Raw genomic sequence first — 10,055 nt, forward strand, 5'->3', positions numbered from 1 at the left:
TCTGTATGTCTGGTATGTACAAAAACTCGCTGTCCGCTACTTTTCAATTGACTCTTCCTAGTACTAGGCCGTCTCTTGCTCGTTTTTATCTTGAAGTCTTGCAGTTTGTTTACAGGGGAAATGAATAACACACCACTTTTGACATGCTCCTTAATGACAGCATAAACATATAAACACAACATCTTGGTTTGTTAACATTTTATATTCAAGACACATTCATGACTTTGGCGTAAAACACAGGTTACAGGGATGAAGTTCCACTTTCTGGTCAATCAAAGAATAATGAAACAGGCGTGCATTTGGCAGGTGAATAAACGTCTTACTGATAGCACATAAATCCAAGAATATTTACAAGCTAAGACAATATTTAAGTAGCTAAAGGCAGCTAATATTTGCTAAAAATTGGGTCAGAGTAGTTGCATATTAAACACTAAACAATTAAAGAAAATAATAATAAATCTACTTGTTTCCACTAGAACAAGAATAAAAGATTGTAGACAAAAAATTCCCAAATAGTAAATAAGAACAAAAGCAAATAAAAATGCTTGCTTTGCACTTTTCCAAATTTGATCACATAAATGCATAACTACACAATCATATTCATCGTTAATTAATCATCAAGGTGTAAGCTGTAAGCTTGTCGTTTGAAGGATTTTCTACAGTTTCTATGGTGACTGCACAGATCCCAGCATAGGGGAAGGTAGGGCACCATATAGACCGTTGTCATGGTGACAGGAAACCTACAGGCGGAGCTCATTGTTGAGGTTTTGGCACGCTACATACACGGCACGTGCAGACTGGAAGTTGTCCGGACTTGAGTTGATGACCCGAGCCGTGAACCCTCGAGCCGTGACGTCAGAGACTACAATCTGGACATTCTGGTCGGTGCTTTTGTGTGATGAGTCGTCTCCCTGAGAGTTATCGCCATTGGTGGCCCGTGGTGGGTAATCGTCATGAGAGAAGAACTGGGCGTCGATAGATGAAGAATATCCCGAGAGGACAAAGTCGACGGTCGGGGGTTGAGTAAACGCGGTTTCAAACGGTACTGACACTGTGTCGATCCCAGACACCAAGACGACAAAGCCATACTCGCCTGCACAAATGTCACACAAACAGCATTTATTGACAGAAAGAATCAAATACATCAGAGTAGCAAAACGAACGATATTCAAATTCATTTTCTCAGATCCACGAAACCACACTGTCAGCCTAGTCTTTGTACTAGTGATTGCGATTCCTGATCTTGTTTCAAAACATTGCTTGGAGTTGCTTTTTCCCTTTCCTCCTCCACCTCACCCTTTCTCGGTGATAGAGTAATAGGTGTTTAAACTCAATGGATGCTAACAACCTGTTACTGAAACAGCCTGAACATAGTCCCAGACATTCACGGTGTCAAAGGTCGACGGATGGGTATCGGACGCACGTAACATACAGGTAATTAAGGTGAAAGGTGAGTGGAAAGGACAGACTTTCAACTCACACTTGCGGCCGTTCACGAAGGCGGTGACGGTCTTGAGGTTCTGTCGCTCCTTTGCCAACAGAGAGGTCAGCTGGCCGATCTGTGTGTCCAGTTCTTTCAGGAAGTAAGCCTCCAAGTTCCTCAGGTCGCCTTGGAACTGAGCGATGCTGCGGGCGTCGTCCGTGTTGTTCTTTGAGATCTGCGCCACCAGGGCGCGCTGCTGCCTAATGACGTCACTGGAGGCGTTGGCGGAAGCAAGGGCTGCGGTTGCTGTGACGTCAGCACGGGCTGCGCGGTCCCGCAGTGAGTCAATCTGTGGCAAGCAGAGAGACAAGAAGAGTAACACAAGTTGTGATGAAGTGTGGAATGTTAAAGTTTAAAGTCACGTGTTATCCAATGGCGCACATTACACACCGGCGATCCGTGACAGTAACTAGGAAACAAGTATTGATAATAATATACACTAAGTGTAATAAAAACATCTGCCTTCAGGCTTACTCCAAGTATAAACAGAGACTTTTACAAATCTTACCATTTCCACCAAGAGAGAAATAGCAGCGTCTGTCTGAGAGTTGTCGAGTGTGAGTGCTGGGAGAGTTCTTTGGTTGATGAGGCTTAGACGCTCGGCAGCAACTCCAATGAGAGTCTGGTAAGTGTTCAACTCTTTAATCAGCTCGTCAGTAGAGCCAAACAAAGCTGGGTACACACACAACATGAACCTTTACACCAAATGTCGCTCTGTGTATGATTTTGACAACAAACAGAATCACGATTACAAAACTAAAACAGAGAAATTACAATAAATGAACTTAGCGTGTAATTATGTAATCCGTGCTACACCGGATTTTTACTAGTGTATTTTTAGTGTTATCTTTATAGTGATTTTCTTACAGATCAGTGTTGTTTAGTTTCATCATTTTTTATTTGCAAACGTTTAACACGGGAAGAAAAAAATGTATCAAACATTTAAATGAACACAAACACAAACATACAAACACGGTCATGGACAGCGCCTTGTGTAGGTAAAAACTACAGGTAATACAAAATGAGGTGAGGAAGATGTTTATATACTCACTTATGACGACGTCGTTGGCCCTCTGAACATCTGCCTCTGGCACTGAACCAGCGGTAAACTTATCTTCGTAGGGTTTACTGTCATACACTGGACCGTAATTAGGTTTGACTTCATAGTCGGGTTTACTGTCGTACACTGGAGCATAGGTAGGTTTACCTTCGTACTCGGGTTTTTTGTAGGTAGTTTTACTGTCATAAACTGGACCATAGGTGGTTTTACCTTCATACTCTGGCTTTTTGTAGGTGGGTTTACTGTCGTACACTGGAGCATAGGTGGTTTTACTTTCGTACTCGGGTTTTTTATAGGTGGGTTTACTGTCATACACCGGAGCATGGGTGGTTTTACCTCCATACTCGGGCTTTGTGTAGTCGGGTTTACTGTCGTACACTGGAGGATAGGTAGGTTTATCTCCGTATTCAGTCTTTTTGTAGTCGGGTTTATTTGCATACTTGGAAGACTTGCCGTAGCCACCTGCTGGCAGCTCGGGCGGGTGATACTCAGCAACTGCCGTGACCACCGTGAGCACGACGACGAGGAGGTGAAGCGCTGTCATCGCTGATGTTGGGGAGGACCTGTTGGCAGGTGAGCCACTCATGCTTAGTGCTGAGTAACGAGGCTGAGGCTCAGAGTCGTCAGAGGGCGTCAGCAGCTAGAGGGCGCTTTTATACACTGTCGTCTATTATTGCTGTGACCTTTGACAGCGATTGTTGATGTAAAACAAGACACGGCACAACAGTGGAATCAGTTGCCTAGGGGTTATTTCTTTGCTATCAGATAATAATAAAATATACATATTTGTCGACACACGTTAATATTCCAAATATTTTTAAAGACTAGCTATTTTAAGTTTTGGTTCTTAATTTTAATGGCGCTTAATTATTATGCATGTCTCATACAGAATATTACTGATGAGATAAAGTTTGCAATATATAATCTTGCCGCAAGGTAAGTGCAACAAAAAATGTGATGTGCTGTTAAAACAACAAGAAAATAGAGAGTAAAACTCTCACTAAAGACTGATTTAAACATTGTGTTCATTTGATAGTTATCGAGTAATATTTTTTTATGTTGAGTTCGTTTTTAACTATACTGCAGGTGTTTTGCAGCACTTTATGAAGTCGATTGTAAATAACAGTGAAGAATAAGAAATTCTTGAGATAAATCTTGGCTAAAATAATCTGGACCGAGTTCGAAGGAACTTATATGACTCCAACACGTGTTTAAACTTATTAATGATTTAAGAATGATTATGACATCAAGAGGACTACAAGCAGCCAGGAGTGATGTTTAGCTATAAAAGTGTCAAGATTAATGGAGAAAAAATCCATGTCGAGTAAGAGACTCTTTTTGTCAGTTCAGTACTGGAGCTCATGTTTGGAAAATTCCTTGGTTGTTTCATGCCTTCTCGTTCGACTTACAAAAATTTCGTTTTGTCAAATGACATTCTCCAGACAGGCACTCACTCTCTGAATCACAACAGGCAATGAAATTGAAAATAGAATTTCAAGATTAATGTGTTTATATAATAAAACAAATTTTCACACATAAGCATGAGTTCTCATTCCTCAGAAACAGACGAAACTTTTCAAATTAAGAAAATGTAAACCAACTTTCAGAAGAAACCTTGAAATGATAAAGAAATACAAGCGTTTATATTATATATATATACCAACAAAGGTCTACAACAGTCAGATCATTAGAGGATAATGCTGCACCCAATTAAAATGTTAATATAAAACTGTGATCCAAACTATATTATTAATATAAATACATTGCCGAAGTTAAGAGACAGTATGAAACGAAAGTCCAAACTGTATCCTTAGCATAAATCACATAAATTGTCTTGTAACACATTAATTCTAGATGACAATTAACGCCACTGATCCGAAGGACGATGATAACATCAATAAAGCCATAGGGCTACCACAAAGTGACTTGAATATAAATTTGAGAGGAAAAAACTTTAGAAAAACAAGAAAACAAAAACGAAACAACCTTATCAGTTTTCCCATCCGACTGTCTCACTACTGGAAGCTCAGTTTTGTAGCTCCAGGGTGGAAATATTAGCGCTTCAGGACTGCAATTCGTCCTTCCCCCCGCCACTGCTGACAACTGTTGATGGACCTGCTCCCGAAGAACGAGTTGTCTGTCACAATAGTCTCTTCCTTAGTCTTCTTGGTTATCTTGGTTATCCTCCGAAACGACCTCCACCCCCACAGCCCTACACAACTCTAAGTCAGGCCAAGCTCCCCACAAAGCCACAGGACCTTACGGGTCTCACCCGTACCCGAGTACGAACAGCTAGTCCTACCCGGATGGTTCTTCCCTCGGGTCTACAAATGGAGGATACGAAAAAAAAAAATCTCTCTTTACTTCAGCAACACAAACTTCCAACAATGGCAAACTTGGAAAATGCGATTTGTCATCTTATATTTTAAGTCACCTGACGAGTACAGTAGTACTTACAAAATAATGATGCCTAGTGTGTATTCTTTTGTTTGTAAGGTGCTGAGTGTTTGACGATCCATGTACAGAAATATTAATGTGGGTAGGTAAACAGTACATTGTCAGATGTCAGACTGTTTTATTGTCTGCACTGGCTCTATCCCCGGGGCTGAGACCACAGTGATGTCCATACAAGCAATAAAAGACGATTCCCGACATTCATTGCCTTCGTAGCAATATCGCTTCAGGAAATATTGTGTAAACAGGACTTGTATTCATAATATTTATGTGCAATATTGTCCTTATCACGTGATCACAAAACTTTCCTCTTTTAGAATTTTAATGACCGAGGCGGTTACTGACTTAAAATAGAAACCAACGGCCTGTCCACTTCCTGCAGGCATGTTTTCTTCTCCTCTAGATACCGCTGTCAGAGAATAAATTAAAATATATTTGCCTACACCCATGCTTGTGGTAATACGTATTTGAGAAACCTAACATTATTTCTCTAAAATGTCTTTTCATAAAGATGCCAGCTGTCGCCTATAAACACAATAAACTGTCTTTGTGAAAGCCTAATATGTAAAGAGATAGAAACGTTATGATCCATAAAGAACCTGATCTGAATTTGAAGTATATTAAAATAATTGCTTCTTTGGCTGAACATTGCTTTTTCAACTCGACTTAAGATCCAATGTTATTACCGATGTGTAAAAGGAAGATAAGTCTTCAACCTGAACTCATCCCAAAAATAAGTAAAGAACAAATCCCTCGAACGTTCTCTGAGGGTTTACTAAGGGATCCAATGAACAATTACCTAATCTCATTCAGCAGCTAAGAGCAGAGGTCAGCATTGTGACTTCCGGCATTGTACACATTAATTGCAGTTTTAATCAGCTTTTTATTCTCAGCTACAGATGACTACAATGGAGACAATAACGGCTTTGTCCTGGTCACCCATGTCTAATGGCGAGCATGATTTGACTGTGTTACAGCTAAGCGGGAGTAACTGTTCAAAAAGCCATAGACAAAGATAAGCAAGAGCAGATGCTAATTTTGTCAGTTCAATAAGGGAACATGTTTGGAACATGTACTGTTTTCTTCATGTCTTCTCTCGCGAGTTTTGGGATTGAAGATGCAACCACCTTCAAGAAAAGACCCGGTAACGGTAAACGTTTTAGAAAAAGACTTTCATATTAGTATTGTTTGCTAACAGACATCTAGAACACTCAGCCTTACCCAATCATTAAAAAATTGCTGCACTTCACTAGACTTTTACTATAAAATATGGTCTATACTACAACATTATTCATATAGGAGCATGAATAAAATCAGGACATTAATAATATGAAACTATAATCAGAACGAAACTGTCTTGTACCACTTTAAACCATCGTGACGACTCCTACAGAGGGCGATGATAACATCAACAAAGCCTGAGGGCTACTGAAAAGTGACATGAATATAAATTTGAGTGGAAAGAACTTTGGAAAAACGTCAAAACAAAAATAAGACAGCTTTATCAGTTTTCCCATCCCATTGTTTCGCTCTTAAAAGCTCAGGATTTTTTTAAACTTCATGGTGTGTATATAAGTAAGTCTACTTCTTCATAATTGTACTGCAGTTAAGCCCCTCAACGTTGCTGACGACCTGTCCCTGAAGAAAGAGTTGTCTGTCACAATGGTGTCTTTCTTTGCCTTCCCGGGGATCGTGGGATTCGTCCTGGCGAGTCTGGTCTCTGTTCAAACGTCGCCGCCGCCAACTCGACCTCCACCTCCAACTCCACAGCCCTACCCCACTCCTAAGTCGGTCCAAGCTCCAAACAAAGCCACAGGACCTTACGTGCCCCCACCAGGACCGTACCCGGATGGTCCTGTCTATGGGTCTGCGAGTGGAAGGTATGAAAATTCTAGTTTTATTTGTAATAAATTTCATAATATGCAATTTTAATGATATTTAAAACATAACTGTTGCCATCGTATGCACATTCTGTTTTGTAAATGTCTTTTCTACACGAGCACTGTTCTCTTGTAAAAGTGATGTAAGTGGAAAAGGTCAAAGTTTGAAGACTGCAGGATGTAAACTGCTTGTGTGGGTGCATGAACGTTTGTTTGTAAGTCTGCACGTGTATGCACAGGTGATAACTCAGTAGCTCACTATCGTTTCTGATCAGCATTATAAACCATCTAGGTACTTGAAGCCGCCATCCTTCCCATCATTCCCAGTGTCGAGTAAAGATGAGGTCGATGAGCTGGACAGACTTTTTGCAGACCTTGCCGGTGAGTAACACTAAACATCTGATGTACTTGCATTAACACTAGACATCTGATGTTTCCACTTGCAGTGGGTCATTTAGTGGGTGTTTCTGTTAGTTAGCACACACACACACACTCACGTGTGTTTAAATCTGATGTAGTAAACGAAGGCCATAATTGTAATAATATTCACAGAATGTCTAATTAACATTTCCACTCAGCTTCTCCTCTTGGCACTAAGGTTTGCTAGTTATGTGATCGCACAAATGGCAGTCACTATGAAAACTTATTATTATTCTCCTTTGTCAGTGGTCAAAGAGAACATCTCTACATCTCTGAAAGACTTTTAACGAGGTTTGCTCTCACAAATTTAGTTTTCTATAATTATTCCTCTCCGCTTCATTCCACCGTAGGGTTACATCTGCTTACATATTAATTTTGTCTTCTGGGCTCATTGTCGAAATCGCTGTCCTCACTATCATATAAGTATTACAAATTCTAAAATACTTTCAAGATTTTGTAAATTGAAAGAAAATCGTTGCTTACGCGTTTTAAAAGTGCACGTGCAGTCAGTGACTCTAAAAAATATTTTGAGTTGCTAGGTGAACATATCAACAGGGTGCTGAGTATTTCTGTCTTGTGTTTTTGCAGCACTGTCTATTGAACTGGACTTCAGTGCCGAGACCTTGTCTAACCTGGACTCTCAGCAAAGTCTGCAGAAGAAGCTGGTGACACAGCTGACACTTCTGGACCTTCCGGACTTGGAGCAGGAGAACGTCGTCCGGGGCCAGATGCTTGACAAGCTGGAGCAGAAGGTGGGTAACTGCTGCTTCGTGGACATCAACCGTTAACCCAGATATGGAGAAGGAAATCGCTTGAGTATACTTTGAAGTTTTGAAAGCTTTTTGTGGACACACACACACACATCTATATACAATCATATCTACATGCACACATACAGATATACACGCTTACATGCACACACCCATTCACACATGCCAAAACACACTTGCGACTATGCTAGTGCAATGCGTTTCTTTTTTAGCTGCTTGACCTTGATGACCTCATTGGCGACCTGAGGGCGAATGTGGAGGATCTGGAGTACAGGAATTCTGAGAACGTCCAGGGCGTGAAAGACGTGAAGATCGCTCTAGCCAAAGAGCAGGTTGTCGACTCCAATCAAGATCGCAACATCTCCTCGCTCCTGGCGGCCGTTCAGAACCTCAAGACCCAACTGACCGTCGTACGTGTCATTAAGAAAATTATCTGTGTGCGTGTGTGTGTGGTGTGTATGTGTGTGTGTGTGAGAGAGAGAGAGGAAGAGGGAGAGCAGGTACGTTTTATTCCTTAACAACCTGTTCATTAATCTCCTATAAATTGCATACATGATATTTAAACATCTTTAATGTTTTGTAGTAACCTCTGGAAACTGCGTCTCGTCCTACGAATGGCTTCGTAGAGATTGTTCTGTTATCCTCACAGTTTAACACGTGAAAACAAACGTGTAAAAAGAGTGTTAATGAAATCATATGTATTTACATTTACAGATCTCCAAAATGAAATTCACTGTTTTGGACAAGGAAATCGAAAAGCTGGTTGGGCAGCTTAGTTCTATCCAAGACTTAACATCCTTCGAATCGTGTGAGTACATGACACTGACAACGATCGGGAGGAAGTCGTTGTGAAAATTAAAATTACACAACAAGAATTCGAGTTGGAATTAATCAACTGAAATGAAAAGAAGTTGTCATTATTGTTGTTGTTGTTATTGTTGTTATTATTATTGTTGTTGTTATCATTGTAATTATTAATAATTTAAGAGGTGTGTGTGGATTTTTAAAGCAACTTGGATATAGTAAATCGTATGTTGATATGCTGCATTACATGATTGTTTGTTCCCATGTTATGTCTTTCAGGTGAGACTGGTGTCACCACGCTGACGGCTGATGACCGTCGCAGCACCGTTGTGTTCAACACAGACTTCGGTGGCAACGTGCCTCAGATTCAGTATGGCATTACTGGCTTTAAGAGCAAGTTCGTAGGCGAGAAACCTTCCAAATCGTTTCAGTACGGCTACGGCTACGGCTACGGCAACGCCTACGATCCCAGGTACCCTCAGTACGGCTCTCCATCATACAGCGTGGGAGAACCAGGAACTCTGGGAGACATTGTTCTCGCCTTGGCCACACCAGAGTCCATCACCCTCCAGTTGTCCAACCTGGGGTTCAATGTCGCTGAGAGTGTGTCGGTGGAGGTGGCTTGGCAGGCGTGCTTCATGGGGCCCGGCACCCGCCTCGCTAAATACTGAGCTGTCATCACCTTCAACTGGTGTCGACCCTACCGATGTCTATTTGCCCGCACTTACCCATCTAGTTAGATAAAAGATGACATAATCGAAATAGTCAAACGTCCAGCTTCAAAGACAAAGTCCCTGAGCATCAGTATGGCCGTAGGGAGCGAACTATGAGGATTAGCTTACAGAAACTTTCTGATTTAGCAACACAAGCTTCCATCTGTGGCATACTTGCAAAATGCGATGTCTCATGTTATTCTGTAATTCTATTCTAAATAAAAAGCAGTACTTAGGAAGTTATGTTGAGTGGATATTAACTTTGTAAGGTTGAGTGTATGTGTGTGTACGCGCGCTTATGCATTTATATGCTTGAGCATGCGTGTTAACACCGAGAGTATTACATACCACATGTACGTGCATAGATGTGGTCATCGTCTTTTTATATGTATATATCACACACACACACACACACACACACACACACACTTATTCTGTCATTTGACTCTTAATAAACTTGTTATCTATAAA

At 40.9% G+C, this 10,055-nt stretch overlaps 2 protein-coding genes across 2 annotated transcripts; one reads left to right on the forward strand and one right to left on the reverse strand.

Moving 5' to 3' along the window:
* Positions 1-171: 171 nt before the first annotated feature.
* Positions 172-3,160, reverse strand: LOC112562576. The gene is made up of 4 exons (XM_025235890.1): positions 2,535-3,160; positions 1,992-2,155; positions 1,481-1,772; positions 172-1,093 (listed from the first exon to the last, which is right to left on the reverse strand). The coding sequence occupies exons 1-4, from the start codon at positions 3,127-3,129 to the stop codon at positions 741-743; spliced, it is 1,404 nt and encodes a 467-aa protein (XP_025091675.1). The 5' UTR covers positions 3,130-3,160; the 3' UTR covers positions 172-740.
* A 3,455-nt stretch (positions 3,161-6,615) lies between these two features.
* On the forward strand, positions 6,616-9,818 carry LOC112562440. Its single transcript, XM_025235718.1, has 6 exons — positions 6,616-6,877; positions 7,170-7,258; positions 7,886-8,049; positions 8,280-8,477; positions 8,782-8,875; positions 9,151-9,818. Exons 1-6 carry the CDS (start codon positions 6,660-6,662, stop codon positions 9,540-9,542), a joined length of 1,155 nt encoding a protein of 384 aa, XP_025091503.1. The 5' UTR covers positions 6,616-6,659; the 3' UTR covers positions 9,543-9,818.
* The last annotated feature ends 237 nt before the right edge of the window (positions 9,819-10,055 follow it).

The sequence above is a fragment of the Pomacea canaliculata genome, linkage group LG4 (assembly GCF_003073045.1).
Source record: "Pomacea canaliculata isolate SZHN2017 linkage group LG4, ASM307304v1, whole genome shotgun sequence".
NCBI lineage: Eukaryota > Metazoa > Mollusca > Gastropoda > Architaenioglossa > Ampullariidae > Pomacea > Pomacea canaliculata.